This window comes from Dromaius novaehollandiae, chromosome 1 (assembly GCF_036370855.1).
Source record: "Dromaius novaehollandiae isolate bDroNov1 chromosome 1, bDroNov1.hap1, whole genome shotgun sequence".
Taxonomy (NCBI): domain Eukaryota; kingdom Metazoa; phylum Chordata; class Aves; order Casuariiformes; family Dromaiidae; genus Dromaius; species Dromaius novaehollandiae.
Genome location: NC_088098.1, coordinates 163,705,979 through 163,728,155, shown reverse-complemented (window position 1 = coordinate 163,728,155; position 22,177 = coordinate 163,705,979). Strand labels below are relative to the sequence as shown.

The 22,177-nt window shown below is 41.4% G+C and overlaps 1 protein-coding gene across 3 annotated transcripts; it reads right to left on the bottom strand.

Moving 5' to 3' along the window:
* Nucleotides 1-792: 792 nt before the first annotated feature.
* DCT (dopachrome tautomerase) lies at nucleotides 793-21,859 on the bottom strand. 3 transcript variants are annotated; one of them, XM_026119404.2, is made up of 8 exons: nucleotides 21,302-21,858; nucleotides 13,152-13,451; nucleotides 10,145-10,245; nucleotides 8,852-9,018; nucleotides 7,743-7,922; nucleotides 7,502-7,637; nucleotides 4,942-5,143; nucleotides 793-2,680 (listed from the first exon to the last, which is right to left on the bottom strand). In XM_026119404.2, exons 1-8 carry the CDS (start codon nucleotides 21,600-21,602, stop codon nucleotides 2,499-2,501), a joined length of 1,569 nt encoding a protein of 522 aa, XP_025975189.2. In that variant the 5' UTR covers nucleotides 21,603-21,858; the 3' UTR covers nucleotides 793-2,498. The 3 variants fall into 3 exon arrangements, with proteins under 3 accessions (XP_025975189.2, XP_025975188.2, XP_025975187.2); XM_026119402.2 differs by lacking the exon at nucleotides 793-2,680 and adding an exon at nucleotides 2,955-4,034; XM_026119403.2 differs by lacking the exon at nucleotides 13,152-13,451 and having other exon boundaries at nucleotides 21,302-21,859.
* Between the last annotated feature and the right edge of the window lie 318 nt (nucleotides 21,860-22,177).

Sequence of the window (22,177 nt, the reverse complement as noted above, 5' to 3'; positions counted from 1 at the left end):
AAAGGTTTTATGTTTTATGAAAGCATGTGGCCAAATAAAAGTCAGAATCTGATTATTCTACTGAAGCTGCTGTGTGAGCGTACATGACTGGATATGAGGGAATTCACACAGGAGTTCAACCTTGAGATACAGATCCATAGAAAATTCTGTTTTATTGGTTCTGCTGCTCATCAGACAGCTTGCTGCCACAGGCACTGTGGACGCTGGATGCCTTGCCCAGTCCTGAAGTGAAGTCTAACAACAAATAAAGGCAGTGCCATCTTAAGGTCTCCAGGGCCCACATTCCAGCCAAATATTTTATTTAACAAGAGACCTACAGACAGTGCACAGTGGTATGACGTAAAGGCCATTCTGCCCAGGCGGCAGAGACGCGCATGCGTGGCCAGCCCCACTCCTCTGCCCGAAACACGTGGCCAGATGGGACTCTGCACGATACCTGCAGCAGGTCAGGCTCACAGTGCGTGTTACCATGATGCCCACTGCCTCCGGGGCCCTCCAATGGCCCTGCATAACTGCACTACTACCCCAAGAGAGAGAGAGACAACGAGAAAGAAGAGGGGAAAAAAAGGGAAAAAAAAGGAAAAAGAAAACAGCTCAAAATAGAATCTACTGATAATCTTGGTGATCTGATGAGTACTGCGAGTATTTTACTAAATGTTTTTAGCGTACATGTAAAACATTGTTCTGCTAATGCAACAAGGGCTATGTGAGTATATGTGAAGATCTACAAGATCTTCTTCCTAGTCCGCATAGCTAGTATTAAGTAGACCTAGAAGAAATACCATAGAAATCTTTACTAAGTGGAAATTTTATTCAAGCAGACTCTTTCTAAGACCCAAGCCCTTACAGTTTATAAAAATGCCAAATCTGAGCATTCTATTAATATAACATATGCACTGAACCTGACACAATCTATTCAGGACTTCATTTGCTGTGTAAAAAATCTTGTTTCGAGGTAACACAGGACAGCCACACAAATATGGTGCAAATTCTGTTTAAATGGCATTTATAATGGAATATTTAAGACAGAGGTCTAGGGAGTGCCATATCCAGACCTGCTCCCCTATCTGCAGACTTGAGTAATTCAAGATATCTCAGCCTTGTTACCTTGAGTCCGGGGTCCCAAACTTTGGGAAATATTTAGATAGATTCTAGATTCTTTTCTGCAAGGAATCTTTTTAATACTCATATTTTCCTAAACCACTAATGCAGGGTTATCTATATCACCAAATCTAAAGCAGCAGCTACCCAAGTTTAGCAGGAAATTTGGGTTGCCAGGTGGATTGGTTAGTAAAGGAGTCCTATGAGAAAATAATTAGAATAAACTTTTCTTCACCAAGCATTTAACTAACTTTTGGGTGTGCAAAATAGTTTGTCCTTTTATATTATGTGAATGGATATAGCTATAGATACAATCAATAATGGCTGTGATTATTATGCAGCTCAGGAAGAGCCGCAGCTTGAATACCAGGAAGACACTGAAGGTAACTGCTTTATACTGTGACCAACATTTGCCCTAAACAGTGGGGGAATCTTTTCTGAAAAGGTACCTCTGTTTTCCTGCCTACTTCCTATCTGACAGCTGCTCTTTCCCTATATACACACTCATTCCTACTTCTCTGCTACCTGGAACATTTCCCACCACTGGAAAACTTCCTCTTTTCTCTGAATTTAGTACCACTTTATCTATTTTTGAGCCTCCCTTTCCTTTCCATACATACCACAAAACTGTGCAGCAGAGCCAAAAGAGAATGGGACAAGCTTCATGTTCAGCTTCTGCCACAGGTCCTTAACACAGATATAAAACAGAAGTGTAAATTTAGCTGTAAGGGAACCTCTGCTCTTAATCGAACTACAGGGAAAACTGATTTGGGAGTTTCACCATCAGCTTGATCAGAAATAACATATGGAAGTGATCGTACTTCTGAAATAATCTAACCAGAGGTTTCTTAGAGTATTCTGTCAAGCTGAACTCTCTTCTTCCCTCTTATCTCATCAAACTGCATGAAAGATTTGGAACCATAAAAAAAGTCTACATCATTTATTCAGAATGTTGATTGAGAACTGTAAAATGATCTGCTGTAAAATGATCTGATACATGTAGAGATAATGGCATTCTGCACATCTCAGAGCTGTTAAATAAAATCAAAAACACATTGAGTTGAAAAATCATCTTGCTTATTGATCATTCAAGTTGTTTTTCTTCTTGTTCAGATTCTTAGCTGTCTTGATCTAAATCTACAGAGAACATGTATCACACACTCCAGATAATCTTTGGAAATGAGAAAACTTTGGCCTATCTGGGGTGTTACACATAGGTACCCAGAGACTTTATCTATCACAATTCACAAGATAATGGGGAAAAAATGAATGAGAACAATATACTTAGCTGCCAAAGGAGTGTGTGATAAGTGGGTAGCTAAAAACTCAACTAAGATCTGAATAAACTAGTCAAGGTCACGTCCTACAAGAATAACCAAGAAAACAAAGCCAAGGCACTAGGCCTCTTCCATGTACTTTTTTGGGCTGAAGCTCACATTCACCAGTGGTTCAAACCCCTTTCTCTGTCTTTGGTGTTGAAAAAATACAAGCAGCAGAACTAGCAGGACCAGAGCTATAAGCGCTCCTCCAAGTGTGGCTCCAACCATGATAGCCCAGGCTTGAGTTTCTTCAAGCAAACCTGGAAATATAGAAAATCTGAAGTAGAGACTGCCCATAATTTTATTTTTTCAAATCACATGGGAGAAAGCAATATCATATGGTCTGATAATTATTACTACTTGCATGGCTAATAGATCCATTGGCCACAAGGAAAGTTGATAATCCACCATGTAACCAACACATATAACAGAGCCAGACACACTTTCTGCCAGAGGAGTTTACAGCTGAATTTAAACTTCAACTTTTCACACAGATGAAACAGTTGAGAATGACAAGGATGAACAGTAACAAGACAAAGAGACTATTCCCTTATTTAATTTGGCCAAAGTTATGAATGATTTAAGTAACTGTTTCCATGGTGACATTTCAGCATAGTGGTTTCCAAGCTAATTTGGTCCATGGAAAACCCTCAAATTTTTCTATAGACCACAATGCAACCTATTGCCAAACTTTTAACTGAAAACACTACTTACTATGGTTCTGCTGATCAGCTATGCATCACATCCTCTGATCTTGAACCACTATTGGGGAACTACTGTCTTCTTATATAATATTGATCATTCTTACTGTATAAATAAGTCCATCTCAGTTCTACTTGGATGAATTATTTTATTTTATTTTTTTAATAAATGCTTTTAGAAGATTTGGGCAAGAAATTCCTGCTGTTCTGTTCTGAAAAATGCTACAGATACTAAGATGTCAGTTATAAGGTCTGACTCAGACAACATTCAGGAAAAACTCTCAGAGAAGCTTAAGGTATTCTCAATATCTTGAAGCTCTTTAGACATAAGGGCTTAAATACAGAGGGCTCAAGGAAATGTCACCTATTGACTACAGAAGTGACTAAAAGTTGCGTGCCCCAATCTACAGTGTCTCTCAACTGGAGAGTTGAGGGCAGTCATGCCCAAATGCAGTATGAAGCCAGAATGATTTATTTACCATTCTTCCGGCTCTCAGATGAGAGCCAGCAATGTTATGTATGTTAATCCCCAGCTAGGTGGTTACACAGAGTAGAATTATCAAATTATATATTTAGATGAAGAGTTATAACGTAAAAACGTCATTCTTTGAACACTGACCATCCAAACGGGAATAGAAATGCTGCTTCACAGTGAGCTAATAATTTATTTAGGTTGCAGTCAAGAACCAGCACAATCACAAGCTGCCTTTGCTACTGCCTGGGTAGGTGGTGCCCAAGGGGCAGCAGCATTTCCGAAGAAGGAGAGGGTACAGGGGTCCAGAGGGAGGAAAACTGAAATTCATTAACAGGGGAAGTCGAAAAGTTCAGAGGAAACTCTGGGGACATCCCCGAGAAAAGCACTGTGCAGGCAGCTAGTGTGCCTCAGGTCAGGGCTCCCTTGCATGAATGCAGACTGTGAAGGAAAGGCAGGGGATTTCAATCTTTTGCAGTCTGTAGACTTTTAAACAGTTTCCATAGATTAGAACCAGAGATACAAGGTAAACACTTGGAAGAATTTTTTGGCCATGTAGATTAGATAAGCACCTACAGCCTCTCAATGGACTATTTAGATGGAGAAAGAAATTACTTGCATTTAATTTTGGTTAAGTAGATCAAGGACGGTTTTCATGCATTTTTTCCACTTGTGCCTTCTATAAATCATTATATCTTGTGTTGCAAATTTTGAATTTTGTACAGAAATACTGGGTTTTTTGCTTTTTGTCTAGATCTGGTTTGTGTCCAAGTTGATTTCAAAAGAACAGACAAACCCTGAGGAAAAACATAGTTATGGGGAAATCTTTAAAACTGGGGGTTTATACACAAAACACCCAAATACATCCCTCCAGAGTATCCAAAGCTTAACAGAGTGCATCTCTAATGAGCTTTATGGTGCAGCATAATGTGCAAAACAAGTATTTTCTAATGACCAGCATTAGCCAGACAAGCCTTCTGGCAGAGACCCTGACCTCGGACAGATTAAAGGGTGCTGTAACAGGCATAAACAATGTTGGGGACAGAAGCCAGAATCAGAGACTCCTCAGTCCCAAAGGAGCATGCTCATCAATGCCAGGGCAGTTCAAGTTGATGCATTACACTGCAGAGCAGGAGCAAACTCTACGCACGCTTGTAGTCACCACAAGTTACCTGGTGAGTTGTAACTACCTGGGCTACAACAGGATACCAGATGTGATTGCTGGTGACAAGGAAAATAGACTCATGCTTTTGTAAATGGTGACTTATTTTCCAAATTCCTGTGTCATTGAAAACTTGAGCTGTCACATCGTTTGGCCTGGAAGTACCTCCATACCTCTGAAACATACCTGGCAGGTCAATGGCATAGGTGTAGCCAAGCTGCTCTGCAGTGAGGAAGAGTTGGTCATTGGTCACAGGAGGGAAAAAAGGGACCATGTTATACAGTCTGTTGTGACCGATCGGGGCCAGCTCCTCAGGCCAGGTGTTGTCAGGAGGGCTGAACCTTTTCATCCATTCATCAAAGATGGCATCAGTAAAGGAGTGAAGAACCTGCAAATTCAAAGGCATGCATATTTATGAAGTTCTCTCTTGAGAAAATTGCACAGTTGGTCTATGCAGATGCTGAGTGTGAAGCATGAGCATGTGGAGGGTGGGGAGACACCAGCCACCTAAGAGCTGTACTGTCACACTGCAGTGTCCCATCGATAAGCACAACAGTTATGTCACCAGAGGCAGTGTGGGACTCAAGCTGCGACTCAGACAATATCCCAGCTTGGTCCCTGCGTCCCTCTTCTCTCCCCAAGGAAGGTGAAATTTTGCCTGTTCTTCCCCGGGCAGAGCGCATGTCCTGAAGGACCTACTCGGGCTGCACCATTGTCCCACCATGCAGAGTTGTGACCTGGGGACAGCTACTCACTTTCACCTCAGGGAGAATGAGCTTTTTAAAGAGAGAGAGAGGGGCAGAAAAAGAGAGATGGGGGAGAAGGAAGAGGGTAACCTAATTTAGGTGGGATTTACAGAACAGGAAAGCAGCAAAACTTATGAGAATGGACTAAATTAAACTACTGTGTGGGACATTTTACTATATACTTTCTTGCTCTTTTACTGTTGTTCAGCGTGAACTCTTTCTCCAGATTGTCGTTTTGTAAAAGCCAGCTTTCTACTCTTGCTACAAGTTACTCTGAGTGGCCAGTGCACTGAAAAGTCAAGACATTTATTCAGATTATTTTCGACACTTTCTCTTGAAAACCCTAACCCAGGAATTTAGGCTCAGATGAAGGCAATGTGAATTGCTAAACAGCTTCGATTAATCTCGGCTTCATTTAGAGACCTATGGGTGAAAATTGGCTCCAATGTCCAAGGACTTCTTCAGGGAAGCAATGCTTAGATTAGTCACTGGAGGGAGCACAAGGCACTCACAAGAACAAACAGCACCGTAATGCATAAGAGGCAGCCAGGAATGGGCATTTTAAGAGGGGAAGAAGCTTCACAGAAGTATTGCATAATATGCCTAATACTGTGGTTATGTTCAAAGGCATTAAGTGCTTTACAAGTGCAGAAAGGCATAAAATCTTTGCTCCAAAGCATAGGCTGGAAGCTCGCAACATGTCCACAGAGTGAGGGGATGTGGATCATTTGAATGTCGTCCAAATAGTCATGAAGTGTTTGCAGTATCGGGCAGAAGGGAAATCTTTTGCTTTTCCTTTCTGTATATATTTAAGACTTGATATCATAATATCTCGCAGATTTAAATTAATGGGCAGGTCTTTCCTCTCATGTAAGGGTCCACCAAGCTCATTCAGGTTAATCTGCCTCTCATTCGTATTTTACTCTTGCTTGCCTCTGAACATGTCTGGAAAGTTGCAGCAAATTGGATTTTTCATGGTCATTTTATAGCATTCCACCAGCACTACAACTCCTGTTACCCACAGATTTGATCAAGTCTTTCCTGGTAAGTTTATAGCTCTACAAAACTCTAGTTCAGGAAAGTTGTTTCCAAGTTGAGTTCAGATAACTATTACATATGTCTGGGGCTGTTCAAACTCATTTCTGGTGTACTTTTGTGTTTTACTGACCACCCTGTGTGTAAAAATGGAAAGTACAGTGAAAAAGATGTCGTTGTGTAAGAAAAGAGTTAATGTAGGAATTCAAGAATTATGAAGGAGATAAACTGGAGAATCGCTACATAAGTAGTCAGGCTAATTTATCAAATTATCATTTTCAACAGAAAATTACAAAATTGCAACACAAAAATAAAGAAATAAATGAATTCTATTAGAATTTTTCTATATAATCATTGTGGTATAATCTAACAAAGAAGGAAAAAACTGGCATGAATTTATTAGGCAGATGAAATGTGTAGCAGAGTCAGCTGCTGGCTTTTTATTTGCATGTTGCTGTTTGTGCTGCTCATTGCAGTGCAATTCTATACTAACACACCAGCAAAATCCCATTATTTCTATTCCCCAAGAAACCCTGAAATTAGATGTACTTCCCCTTAGACTGTCCCTTAGAGAGGTTAAAAAAGAAAAAAGAAAAAAACTAGTCAGTCTACTGTCCAAAAATAATTAACACAATTTTCAGTTTTTCTTGTTACTGTAAAATTGTCTGCCATTAAATTTAAATCCTGCCTAATGAAAGGATTCTGGGCAACATGACTTGGAATCGTAGTCCTCTTCCTAGAAGCTGATTTTATATTGCACAAATCATCTTGAGATTTCTTCTTTCTTTATTTGACCATTATGCAGATGTGGCAGTGTTCAAGCAAAGAGAAGAGAGTTCTCATTTTGTATGTAAAGGACTCATTTTAGGGGATTCAATCTACTACTTCTATTCTGCAAATCCCTGGTGAGATAGCTGCCTTTGAATCACAGCCAGTTACACTCACATTGGGAAAAACAGACATACCACAAAGATGGGATCATTGGCGGCCGCATGAGGGAGAACACTGGTCCCATTGAGGAAAGCATGAGCCAAATTGTGAAGACTCAGCATTGACGAGTTCAAGGTACCATCTGGTTTATTGAACCCTTCCAGTGCATTCCTGTGGACGGATAAAAGAAATGTTAAGCAACCACATCCTGTTCACAAACACATGAATGATAAATACATGTGATGTAGCTGGCTGCAGAGGAGCCAACAGACAAACCTGAAACTGAAACTGGAATTTCGAAAAAATGGCGGGCTGTCAAACTCCTGCAGGGAAAGGCAGTTCCTGACGTCCTCCAAGGTAGGCAGCTGCCTGCCGGAGCTCCTCGGTGGCCCCCTCCGCAGCGGCCCTTCGTCCGTCCCATTGCACAGCGTGACCAGGCGGTTGTAATCATCCAAACTGAGTGGTAAATGGAAAGGGCACAAGCTAGGACAGGGCGTTTATGCCTGTTTGCCTCTTTTTCCCCCCACAGTGAAAAAGAGTCCTCAGCCATCTGAGAGGGCAGAGTTTACGGCCAGGCTCACCGTGGGACATCTCTGTTTGCCTCCAGTGGCCTGGAAGCTGAAGTTATCGCAGAGCTGCCATCATGCCAAGATTCTCAGTGGCTCATTCAGAGAAAAAGTCACTAGGCTTGTCCTCAGCAGAGAGGACATTTCAGAAAGAACGAGCAAAGCTCCATGCGGGCCCTCTCCCCTCTGAGCGTTTTGGAAGAGCGGTTTTTGCCAGACAACCCAAAACAGTTGAAACTTCTGGTCCTGAGTAAGGACTAGCTTTTTAACTTTTAGCAAAGAGAAAAAACATGGAAGTCCCACTGTGGGTTGGGCTAAAGAAATGCAAGGAATGATAGAAAACATTCTCACTTTTCATCCCTCATCCTTATTAGCAGAAAAGTAGCTGCATTACATTGCATCCTCTTTTTCAGGGCCTGGATGCAAGGAATTTGCATGGAAACAGATTTTTCAGCCTACCTGCAACTTGTTCCAAAATGAATTGGATATTACAGAGAATCAGCATGCTGGCATTTCTCCTTTTAAAAGACACTTGCAAACATGGCAAACTCTTCAAACTTTTGTCAGACTCAGATTGGCTGAATCAACTCAAATTCTGTACCAGAAGAATCATCCTAAAAACATACTTCTATAATATCAGTGGTAAAACTTACATAGCACCATCTACATACTAACTCATCATGAGTCCCAGTTTTAAAAAAGCAGTCTTGGCTCTTTTCCTATCATTCACTCCCACTGCGAGAACAGTCTGAGCTGCCAATAGTGTATGAAAAAATAGGATTTGGACAGTATGCAAGTTTGCCCTAGGCATTCTCTTACCTGCTACAAACTATTTGCCAGAGGGAGAATCTGGAGTTCGGGCTGATCAGGCTTGGGTCATCTGGTCGGGATGCTCCAAAGAGCTGATCCGTGCACACATCACACTCATTTCTACCTGTGGCAAAATCCCAGTAGGGCAACGCAAAGGACTCATTGCCAATCAGTCGCTACAATGGAAAGGAATGTGTTAGCAGGGAATCACCTTTAAAGGAAAGACAGAAAAAGCAGTTCCCCAAAATTATTTTAGTAGATATTCTGTATCCTGCTTTTCATTTGAAAATGAACAACACTTACTTCACAGTGCTGATCCAACTCTTTTCAAAACATTGTTAATTTAAGTCAGACTTAAGAAAAATATTGTCTCTAGTTACTGTACTGTTGGACTGCACTTTTTTTGGCCAAGTTAAGCTTTCTACCAACTCAGTAACCAAGCAGGAGAGCGGAAGAAGAAATGAATCAAGCCTTTAAACAATTAAGAGATTTTATGAGTGAAGTAAGTGGACAATGGGTAAAATTGTATATGCAGTTTGCTTTCACTCCAGAAAAGGTAACCCTGGGGAAGAATCTGATTTTGTATTAATAAAGGAATACAGTGTGTTTGCTTGTATTTGCTTGTATTTGCTTGTTAGATAGGATTTCATGCAAGCAAGATCCTGCAACTATTTTGATACCAACCATTTTCAAGGTTAAACTACAGTAATGCTGCTCGTGCAGAAGTAATGCAAATATGAATGCTCAGCCAATCGAGGGTCTGGCACATTAACATACATTGCTTAAAAAGTCTATAACTAAATATATGAATGTATTAAATGGCATTGTTAAAGAGGATAATATTTGGAGGTGCTTTCCCTAAGGCGGTGTTTTCAAGATCAACAGGCAATATCTATCAATCACCAAGTTTTGCTTACAAGTGTTGCTTTGATTTTACTAATAAAGTGTGTTATTTCACATCTTCTGCCCATCGTTGAGAATATATAGGAAAATCTCCATGATAACCTTCACGTAATTGTTCAGAGTGAAGTCCCTAACATGGGATCTGGTGTATCTTCATCTGACTATTAACTCCATTTAAGTTTTTGTTCCTCTCAAAAATGTTCACAGTCATCTTAAAACTGCTCAGCACCTTGAAAGAACTAAATTCACTTTAAATAAAAAAGGACCAGTGAGCAAATACACTTGAGAGTAGGTTGTGCAGGAATCTATCTAGGAGACAGCTTATCCTTGGCTAGCTGGACAAAGATGTATAGCATAGGAGAGAAGCTACATGAAAAATAAAAAGGATGTTTTGCTAACCTGTAGATCTCTTTCCAGCAACAGCAAATGGTACCTATGCCAAGTAACAAAGGCAGGTCCTTGATGTGAGAAATCGATAGCTGTGAAAGGGCGGCCAGGTCCTACAAAGGGAAGATATAATGAGTAGTACCAAATGAAGCTAGACAGAAAGTGAGCACCTTCTTCTATTGCCTGTATTTGAGTCAAATGAAAACCTCCAGCTCTGCATCTTTGCAAAAAGCACAGATCAGAAGCCAGAATACTTGCACAGGATTAGTGAAGCAAAGTCCTCTTTAGATATTAATTTCAGTATTTCTCAAAACTTCACATTCCAGCATGTTTGATATTGCGAAGATTTCTTCTCATTTTAATGTTTCAGAAACAGTCTTATCATCTAAAATCTAAGCTCCTCTCTAACATGTACCACATTGTCTCATTTTCTTGCTCAGCAGCAAGACTTACACATTCTGTTCTATTCCGTTCTGTTCCGTTCCACTCTATTCTATCTGTTAAAAGAACTTTAACATTTTCCATAACCTGCCAACAGTAATTAAACATGTCCTTTGCCACCTTTTTTTTTAAACTGGGCTTGTTATTTCTCTTCAGGCTTGTGCTGGCCTCCACTACAGAAATTCTTGAAGGAACCAGCTAAAATGATGAGGGTTCTCTGCAGTGTTTTGCAAGGAGGTGAAGTATGAATCTGCAAAGGGAAATTTGGTGGGTTTTGCTGCTAAGTATTTCAGATCACTACAGTTCTCATAACTGTTTCCCTTCCTGACCCTCAGAAGCTGAGCAGAAGAGCTGCCCCCACATTTTAGGAAATCCTTGAAGAAAAAGTGGTGCATTGTTTTCAAAATGTGTAATGACAAGCTAGTTTTTCCTTCATTTAGCTGACCAATTACTAGTGGGCACTGACACCACCTTTCTCCCTCTTTTCAGATAAATTCCTTTCTTAGAAAAAACAAGCTACTTGATATAACATGGCTTAGCCCTAAGTGAAAGAAAAAAAAAACCCACAAAGCCATCTCTAATGTCTTAATGCATGCTTTGTACATAAACACTATTTTGCCAAACAGATTTGTAATGGTTAGCCATGCTTTTAGAATTAAATCTCATGCTAGATTTCAGAATAAATACAGGTTTTGTCTTCTTAACAATCCAACAAAATATGAGGTTTCTCCTGAGGTTCACAAATAAACTTAGTCTTATTTTCTTACATGACTAGATATTGATTCTGTAGTGTCCAACATGCTACAATAGCTGTAATTTTTCAAAAAAGAAAGAGAAAGAGACTTGCCAAAAAGCTACTTCCACAGGAAGAGATCCTCAGGCAGCAGCTGTTTGATCCTGCTCTGATACTTCTCTGAATACCAAATAGCTTCACAGCGTGTGAGTGATAGTATTGGGGGCAAGCAACTCTCTCTAAATGATAGCTTTTGATTGACATCTACCTGACACAGAAGATGTTTCTGAAGTTGAAAATGGATCCAGCAAGTTTTAAAAGTATAAAAGTATGTTTTTAAGCTGTAAAAATCTTCATAAAGGATGCATAATAGACAGGTACTTGGTTCACAAAGATTTGGAAGATTTTCTAGTTAGTCTTGTATTTTCTATTCAAAACTAATCTCTTTCTCTTCTTGCTCAAATCATCACAAAGATATAAGAATTCAAATATTCTAATCTCTACAAAGACAGACTAGTTACTGTTCATGTTCTCATTTTAACAACAGCTATTTCAGACATTTAGCAATTTTGTAATAAAGGTTTCACCAAAATATCATATAGAAAATCCGCTGTGATTCCCACACTGCATTTCCATGATGTAACTAACCTTATACACTGCCATCATAATTTTGAGAGATGATCAGCTGACAACCTCTTCTACATTTGTAACATCATTTGGAGAAGAGCAGTCTAATGGGAGTAACCCCACCCTACACAAAAAACTGAGGCAATGAAAGAGTAGGCGCTTCAACCTACATATGGATTTACTTATCACTGCAATGACACTGAAAGTTGTCTCTTTCCACAAGACTGTCTTATCCCTTGAAAGATCTTTGTTTTTGCTGAATCCTTCAATTGTTTCACTCATCCCAGCAAAGTGGAACAGTTTTAAAAGGAGAGACTAAAGCAAACCCACTCTAGGGTAATAGACACTCTCCAGGAAAAAAAAAAAAAAAAAAAAAGAGAGAGAGATAGAGAGATAGAGAGAGAGAGAGAGAGAGAGAGAGAGAGATGTGAGTTGCTCTGTTGGCTGACTGTTCATCTCACTCAGATGGAGAGACTTGAATGCTAAGCCCCACAGCTTGGATATAAGACTGCTGGGTAAAAAAGCCATACTACTGCCTTCTTTGAGACCTGGGCTCTGAGAGATGGGGCTGGCATGGATACTTCATTCCAGAAGAGCTATGACAACTAAGAACCCTGATTTGGGACAGGAAGCATGGAGTTAGATGCCCAAACCTCCCACCTGGTTAGATTTTAAAAGCTAACTATGGCTGGCCAGGTGAATCTCATCCTTAATGACTTGCTAAAAGCCACAAATGGAGACTCAAGGTCAAGCAGGCAAAGGGATTCCAATCTCTGAAGTCTCTGGATGCTACCTTCATCAGTGCAGAACCCTTTTCCCCACTATTGCTGCATCTACCTTCTAGTCTGTATTAGGAAAGTCTTTTTGAGGTGAACCACTGGCACATGTCAGCTCACCCAACAGAGTAATCTTGGAGCATGTGAACTGCCTTCCCATCAGATGGAAAATGCACCCAGGAGTGCAGCTGGTGTGCCTCAGCGACCACCAGGCTTTTGGTCCTTGGGACGAGACTACAGCAGGTCTGAAGCAGAACTCCCTGAACTGCGTATGGCCACCAGGTCCTCAGCACCAACTGTTTTACTCTACAGATCTGCTCCTACTGGGCCTCACTGGTTGCTAAAGTAACAGCCCTGTTAAACATACTTAGCTTTGTTCAGCATTTATACTTTTCACCCTTTGCTTTACATGAAAGACCCCTTGGATAAGAAAAGCACTAACCTAATAGTGTGTCTCTGACCGAGTAGTAATGAAGCCAAACGAAGTAGTTATAGACACTACAGTTTGCAATTTGTGGTTCATTTCCAGTGGGACCAAGCAGACTCATCCAGTGTTGAGTTGCAATTACGTAGTCTGGATGAGTGGTAGTCTTTGCACGATGTAACGCATCAAAGAACTGCTCTCTCTCCTCTGCAGTCAAGGAATGAATGTTCTTCCTGACAACTGGTGGCTTCCTCTCGTTGCAATCAGGGCCAGTCCAGCCAAACTTGCAGTCACCACAGTTATAGCCAGCAAAGTTTCCTGAATTAAGAGGGAGAAAGCATCCATGAAATTATGAATCAAGGAAAACTAACATTGAAATGCAGAGGAATTAAGAATTAGTGTTCCTTTTCTCCCCAGGGATTTCAGTTCCTGGAAGGGACAGCAGCTGAGTAGACTGGCAGCTTTGCAATTGCTTAACCAGAGGATGGCTCACTTCCCAGAACCTCAGCAGGGCCAAGAATCACACTCAATTGGTTGGGGAGGCAAAGCCTAGATAATAGGCTTGATGCCTCAAGGTGCATGCTGCAAAGCCCTCAGGCGCATGAGGATTCTCACAGAACAGAGGGTTAAGCACTTCAGGTTAAGCACCTGATTAAGTGCTTTGCTTGACTGGCTCTCAAGTACTCCCAGACTTCCAGGATCAAACCCAAAAATTGGTCTGCTCATGTGGATCTTTAAACACAGTAAAAAATCCCCAAACAAAACAAAACAGTGCACTTAAGGACAAAAACCTACGAAAAACTGAAGTCTGTTAACAGCATTTCTGAGACCCAACAAAATCCAGGACAAGCACTTTAAGCATTCTTAAATGGTGCTGAAATAACAGCCTGAGAAACAGTACAGTACCGTCATTCCCTGTTGGCATTTTTTCTGAGGCAAGCAATCAGGTCTGCTCTAGGCTATTAACTCAGATTCCCTAATGTGGCGGAAGAGCTCAGGAATACAGAGCTTGCTTTAAGCACAGACACCGTGGCCTCTTGATCACAGTGGCAGACTGCCAGAAATAGCAGAAAGACTCTGCCAGAGCATAGTAAGCATTCTTTGACTTTGCTGGAGGAGATGGGGAACAACTGTTCTGGCAATGCACATCTACCTCCTGCCTGGACACACTCAGGCTGCTGCTGTAGGAGGTGTGCAGGACAGTGGGCATTGCCATGACATACTCACTCCACAATGACCATGCCAACTGCCTTCCAAAAAGCCACAAAATCTCACTTTCCCCCACACATTTCAGTGCTGCCAGTCCCAAGACAGGCTAATGTGCAGATGAGGAAGGGACTTATGAAGAGTTCCTGGATGGGGAGATGTCCTTAGGCTGTGGTGTTGAGTATAGAAGTGTTAACACTAAAATAAGATTTCAGATTGTCAGAGGCAACAGAGCTACAGTTTATCAGCAGTTTCAAAGACCTCCAAGGTTACAAGGGATGTTGCCACACAGGTTATATAGCTTATGGCTAGCTCCAGGATACGGACTGCTGAGCTGTAAGCATTTGTGACAGACTCCTGTGAACCTACCAAGGGGATATGAGAACTCTTAACTTCAGGTTTGAAGAGCTTATGAGGCTATGGAATCGATAGATTTACATGCGTTCATGAAGCTTAAGACCAGTAATAGGGTTATGGACCACAGCAGTGAAGACTTCACCTAGGTTTTGCAAAGCCTGATGGCACACAGTGAGGACGGTTGCCAGGCATATGGACTATGTTTCATCTCGATGCAGGCAGGAGTGGCTGGGCTAGGCTAGGATTGAAGACACCAGAAGCTAGGGGTCTGCACTGGTTTAGGGGGATGATGGCTTATTCCAGAAAAAGCAAATAGTTTATAGTTTTATGAAAGGAAGTAGGAGTGCATAGATATGTTATGATGGTGAGGGCAGGGATTAAGAAGTGGGAAAGCACCGAGGCAGGTTGATTTTATCCTTATATCCAGTGAGTCCCATGGGAAGAGCATGACTACTGATTTGAGTTTGGGTGTACTCCACTATCCATATTTTTGCTCATTCTTGACAATTCAGCCTAGCTATTAGTCTGTCACATACTCCAGTCTGTACTGGTCAGATGACAAATCTTCAGGAATTCCTTATAACAGTGCCTAATTAGGCCACGTATATTGCATGAGCAGTTTTAGCATGTGATTCATGAACTTCTGAAATTAACTTACGTCCCTTCCCACCAAAGGTGCAATTCGATTCTTTTTAGGAGAGGAGTGGCAAAGCAGGAGTTAACCATGAAAGGATTCTGTCAACAACCTTTTGTGAGATTGGAGATCTCCCTTACAGTAATTTTAGTAACGCATTTACTTCCAGCATTGGATAAGCATCACATTGAAACATAGCACTAACAGATCCAAAATTAATGCAGGACCAAGTTTGTCCTGTCTGGTCTTGGTACCATAGCGATAAGACTCTACAAGTCACTTTTTGAGGCTCTGGTGACACCTATTTCTCTCTCAATGAGGGCTCTTCTCAATTGTCTTCTGAGATCACTTTATTAGACAACATCCATATCTTAGGTATACTCTATGCCTCCTCAGGCTATGGCAAGAAATTTTCAAAGGCCTGAAATGGTGAGTCATCTTGGGAAACAAGCTTTTCTCCACCAGCATGGCCTCTGGAGCAAGGTGGACCTGTGACTACATGCATGCTTTCCTTGGACAGGTGCTAATCATACCCAATTGAAGCTCTGTGGAGCTTTCTTCCTTAGTAGTCTAATCTATCAAGTAACCAAAGAGGTCCATTCTTTACACCACTCCACCAGATACATTTCAGTGGGACATGAGCCTTGACTGAGCAAGAAAGAGAACTGGAGTCAAGGAAGAGACTGGCAATCAGGAAGACCCAATCTCTTGGCAGAGTGGTATTTCACACTGGATATTTCTGCTAATTGTGTTGGACATTTTTGTAATATCCTCTGGTCTATTCGACAATGTTCTATTGTCAAAAGAACACACACAAACACTTCATGAGATGAAAGTTGCTTTTTGTCATTTTCTTTCCATGTATCACAGCACTGTTGCTATACAGCAGCCTAAATGCAGAGATGCTGATGGAGGCCTGTGGTATTTCCCAGACTGCAAATAAGAAGGTTTGCAGAAGGCAGACCCAGTTTTTCATGTTCTAGCTAAGGCACTTTTTCAGGATTGTTTCATCTTCCTAAAGTTCTACCAGCCCATTGGTCTGGCAATGATGCATTGCTGTTTTCAGAAAGTTCATTTACTCCCTCATGGAATTCCCACATAGTAGCACTGTGAAATGTATGTCCCAGTTTCCTACAACTTAACTTCAGTGTCTGCTACTCTGGTGACAGTGTACCTCAGTGGTATAAGGGCATCAGGAAAAGCAGTTTTGCATTACCAGGATATAGTGCTCAGCTGACATTTACAGCAAGACAGAGAGACCCTCTCAGGGTTTTATGAACACTGGGACCACAGGAACAATGAAGGATTCATGTCTTAGCATTTTTCTGCCCTAAATGACTAAAATGTAGTAATGCAGTGCACTACCTCTCTGAGGCTATGCTAGGGACTCCGTAGGTTTTCTCACTTCTTGCAGTTCCTAGAGAATACAGTGCAGAAGGTCACCCTAGCACACAGATGGGAGACAGTGATACAGCTGGGGTCCAGATCCTCTCTGCGTATAGACACGGCTTGTTCCACTGTTTCTAGGCATGATCATTGCACTGATACTGGACAAAAAAAAAAAATCATCTGGAGTTTCTTCCCCACTAACACATTTGTCTGAAGATGGTATCACACCCCTCAGGAGCTCTCTTCTTCTACATCTCTCTTCACCACCATTAATGGTGCTCTTTCCCAGTGAAGTTGCAGGAATTTGGCTGTTTCTGTAGACTATGGCCATACTAGTTCTCTTCTTGGGTCAGTTGATGGACATGACACCGAGGAAATGACACTTCTTATGAAATGACACATCCTTTGTGTTCATATACTTCAGTGGTATATGGTAACACCAGTTGGCACACAGCACTTTGATTCCTTCTCAACCCCAGCGATTGTCTGAGCTCATAGACAGACTTTTACCTCTGAGCAGGGTCATAGCACGTGGTTGGTCTTCTGACACTGAGGGTAATACAAATCAGTAACTCTGTCCAGTGTTGACAGTTTGTTACTTTATTCAGTAAAAATAAACTCATCTAACCCTCACCCTCTTCTGTCTTGTTTTCTTACACCAACATGAAATCTCTCTTGCCTCTTCCTTTCATGGAGAACAGCTAATACACATCATTTATCAAATGGGGATACAGGACTTTTTTTCAGGGTTTTTCAGCCACTGCATTAACACAGGGGTTACAATAGATTTGAACCACCAGCATACAGCAATATCCCAAGGGTGGGATCAGGATTCTTGCCATATGAGTCAAACGGCCGATTTTCCTGCAGCAGGGGTCACTGGGCTCTGCTTTTGGACCTAGTTTTAGGTTGTACTGAGGGCTGGATTTGAAACAATTATAATTTAGTGTATTCTACAGCCACATTGCCCTGCAACAAGTAAATGAAATGTATTTTGCAACTATTTCATAAGTTCACTTTTGCCTAATGAGAGGGCAATCATATCAGCTGCTAGGCTTAACTGGCAACATGCTTACAGCTAAATAATAGAATTTAAATCTTCTTTCTGCAACTGGATCATATATTGTATGGGAATGTGAAAAGATATTTATCTTAATTATTTTTTTCCTAAAAACTTCCATGGACAACAAATGGAATTAGTTCAGAAGTGTTTTAATACAGAATTCTTCCAAATGGAATTTAACTATCCTACCAAAATATTGCTTTTTGTGTAATTAGTTCCAAGCACCAATTTCCAGGGTCTACTAGACTAATGCATTTTGTCTAATTCAAAACATACAGCTTACTGAAGAGTATAGGACAATGTCATGGAACTGTCAACAGTTCAATTCAATTTAAGAAATTTGTATAAACTGAATTAATATTGGGAGCATCTAGATGCATCATAGAATACATACAATGGATTCAAAACTGATATTAAACAAGTACTAATAGCTCTTTGCTACATCACAGCTACATTCATGCCATAACCACAGCTTTTTCTAGAGATTGTATTTTTGCTGCCATAGACACATGAAGTGAACCATGGGCAGTAAGCAGCATCCTGATAACAGCCTTACAATTGTCTTTTGGGTAATGGTTCTTTGTACAAAAACTGGGGAGAAGAGTTGGATCTTTCTGTTTTAATCTCTTCTGTTGTGTTTGTGCCAGTTAACCAAAACCTAATGTATATTATCTGCTAAAGCCTAGAAACGGATGAGAAATGCTTTTAAAAATATAGAGAGAGAGAAAAATAAATGAATTTCAGAAAACTATCAAAATAATCTAGTCCCACAATAATCAGTCATCAATGTTTTGGGGGTTTGGGACTTCTTTCAGAAATGCCTAGCACCCAGACCTGGATGGATGTGATTTTAAAAAATTGTTTCTTTAGTGAACAGCTACAGCAGATGGCCAAATTTTCAGAGGTCCTTTTGTCTGGAGCTATTAAGTTTTTAGTAGAAAGCTCAAATGAGATCTCTAGAATTGTCTTTTGGAAATATTGGTCCCTGTTCCTCACAGCTCCTCCAATGAGCCTACTGTGCAACCATGAACTATGTGATACAGTTAAATGGCACTGTCTAACCAAATATAATCAAACACATGGCACTTGGAATTCCCATAGCTATCTTTTATGCCATATCTAAAGTGTAAATTAAACAGTGCCAGCACGCACTGGAGCACAATCATCTATTTCATTAAACCGTTAGAAAGAGCCTTTGCATGGGTTAGATTTCACACAGATCAGGAATGATTTCAAATAAGCAGTTTGCATGTCACACTCATTTGGAAAATAAGAAACTTTAATAGTACAGATGTGCATTGTTCCACGCTCCTTTGAATGAGCATATTTATTTACTACCACAGATACCACAAGCTGAGATGTCTAATATTGACCACACATAATACCTTTTAAAACTCTGGTGCACCCGCAGCCAACTAGTGTATAACAGAGAGGAAAAAAAAAAAAAAAAGAAGCACCCTAGTAGACACAGACTCCCAATCACCAGTATTGCAAAAATATCAAATCTCACTCAATTCCCATGCTGTCACAAACTTCTTAGCATTCTCCTGGAAAAGTCTTTGCATTGCAGTATCACGTTGACCACATCAGAACAGAGCCCAGAAAACTTTTCTTAAAATTACTATTAAGGCTTACACCTTAATGTTTTATCACTGCTGTACTTGGAGAACAAGGACTCTAGCGATCTCTCAAGAAATTATTCCATTTGGGCTTTCTGCTAAAAACTTAATAGCTCCACATAAAAGGACCTCTGAAAATTTGGCCATCTGCAATAGTTCACTAAAGAAACAATTCTTGTAAATCATGTTCATCCAGGTCTGGGTGCTGAGCGAAGGAGAAGGGGGAATACAGCAACCAAAATATAAACAACAGAGTAGAAATGCAAAGAGAGCAACTGTGTTTAAAGAACTGTGGAAAATGGACAGCCCAGGAGAAGAAAAGCAGAATGAAACTACATTACATTCCAGCCACATAACTTAGGACCCAGTCCTGTAAATATCAAATACTGGTGCTTACCCCTGGTTGGACAAGCAATTTAAATTAATGTCTCCCTATGAGTATGACAACAGTGCTCCCCAATCTACTCTCAGGCGCTGATCCACTAATTATTCAGACCGCATAAATGTTAGAGTATTCCCATACACTTCAGCACTCTTCTGACTCAGGGTCTGTGCCACACGTGATACCTACATTTAGTTTTGGAGGTATTTAAGAACGCTTAAAATGAAATAAAAATTATATTTACTATTTTCTGTAAAATGCCTGGAAAATATAAAGAACTACCAAATAAGCATTTTAAATCTAGTCAAAGAAAGAGATAGAAACATATTTAGAATCTAAACTCTGTTATTATTTTGGACGAGTCTCAATAATACCATCTATCCATTTAGGTCATCTGCCACTACCTTTCTGCTTTTAGTTGATAACAGCATTGCAAAACTTAACTACGTGGCCTGAAATTTTCTATTGTGTATCTTCCTCAGACTGATTTGGGTTTTATGATAATGAGAAGCAGGGTAAATATCAGACGAAATAGGTGAGCTACTTCTAACAATCAGACTGAAAGAAAGTGCTTTATTTTCCCCATGTTAGAAAATTTAAACAACTTTATTTCCAACAAGACATCCCTGGCTGCATTTGAAATCTATCCAGCATGTGACTTCTGTGCCGCAGCCGTGCCTTTTGCCTGGCGTTCCCAATGCTGTCCCTTGGCAGTCCTGCGAAGCAGTCAGGGCGCTGGTTCCAAGGTCATTTTAACCCTCTTTAAATGCGGGTCCTGCCTCCTTACCCTGCCCTGACCTTGCCTTCTTCTTCCCTCCCTCGTGCCAGCACTACTGGCACATCTCAGTAAAATCCAGTCCTTCTGGCCAGGTTAGCCTTCAGGCAAATCAGTTCCCTGATCCAATTTGCTTCCCAACACACCAAAGCGCAGGCCCACGTAAAGGCAAGAGTGGGACTGAGCAGCTGGAGATGGGGAGCAAAAGGGCAGGATTGCCCTTCCAGTGGTAATGCAGACCTGTTTGGGATTAAAGTGAGGTGTAGCCTCAGTTAACAACCCCGGAAAACACCCTGACTGGACATCAACACATTTTCTGCATAAGGATATAGTATTCTGCAAAGTACCACTCCAGCAGGAAAAAAACGTGGTCAGCGCAAACTGATCCAGGTTCACAGCGCCAGATTTAGCAGTCGCAGAAGAACCAGGTTTGAACACAGCACTGAAATATCCAAAATGCTTTGGAAAAAGGTATTGCGGGAGCTACAGGGAGAACTCTAGGGTAAGAGAGTGAAAACCCAAAAGAGAGAACATGCTTTTTTAACCCTGTTACTCTGAAAGCCAGTACCTGCTCTGCTCCATACAGGGAATATCATGGCTTGGTCATAAACTTGATCAAATTCTAAGGAAACTGATAACATTCATAGCCTTCTTGATGCCTTACCCCATCAGGGACCTTTCTAGCCTTTGGCCCAGCCTGGAGCAGATCTGTCCATCTCTTCACCGCCAGCATGCCCTCTCACCTGTGCACTGACAGCTCTGATTGAAGAACTTGAGGGGCCATCGTTCCCGGTCGTCCACATTTCGAAGGGTGTAGGGGCCACTCCACGGCTGAGCATCCACGTGCACCCCCTGACACTGCCCCTTGCCCTGCAGGATTCCGCACACGTTGCCTGGCTCCAGCCCCAACGCCGGGCAGCATTGCTTCAACCGAAGGGCCTCTACCGTCATACAGACACGGGGGAACTGTGCCTCCACCCCAGGGGAACAACAGCAGACCAAATAGCCCAGAACAGCCCAAAAGAGTCGCCCCTGAGAGCCCATTGCTGCTGGGTGCAGGTTCTTCCTCTCTGCGGGACCTCAGCAAGCGGAGCGCGGAGATTTCCTCAGTGGGACAACCTGGCTGCCTGGCCTCGCAGCCGCTCCGTGCCCTGGCCAGCTGCGATAATTCCTCTCACTGCTGAGGATGCTGGTGTTGGGCGTTTGCTTAATCCTGGTCTCTAATTGCCTTGAATGTGGTTCAAAAGAGAGGAGCTTTGGCTCTGTGGTGCCTGCCTAAGAGCCACGTCTTTGAGTGAGGGTTTATACAGAGGTTGGGAGAAACCCTCATTAGAGGGATTAACGCTGCACAGATCCTCGTGTTTTGCACATGACATGAACGGCAGAAAAGACGCCAGTGTGAGAGAAAGTTCTGAGGGCTCTGGCAGCTTGTCAAGAGGGTGAATGCCTTGGATTTATTTCTACAGGTCATGTCTGTCTGTCATGTGCTTTGAGAAACTGATGGTCTCATTTCAGCTGAGGTGGCTAGAGACAGAGATTTATCCTTTTAATCCAAACCCTATAAACAGACGATAAGTAGAAAGGAAACCCCTCCTTTTTTCAGTTCATTCACTGCAAGA

What these genes read in the sequence shown, in the direction of transcription:
- DCT (XM_026119404.2), bottom strand. Translation starts at nt 21,602, where the DNA reads ATGGGCTCTCAGGGGCGACTCTTTTGGGCTGTTCTGGGCTATTTGGTC. An exon ending in TCAGAGCTGTCAGTGCACAG is followed by an intron (nt 13,452 to 21,301) that starts GTGAGAGGGCAT and finishes CTCTTAATTCAG; the next exon opens with GAAACTTTGCTGGCTATAAC. An exon ending in AATTCCAGTTTCAGTTTCAG is followed by an intron (nt 7,638 to 7,742) that starts GTTTGTCTGTTG and finishes ATCCGTCCACAG; the next exon opens with GAATGCACTGGAAGGGTTCA.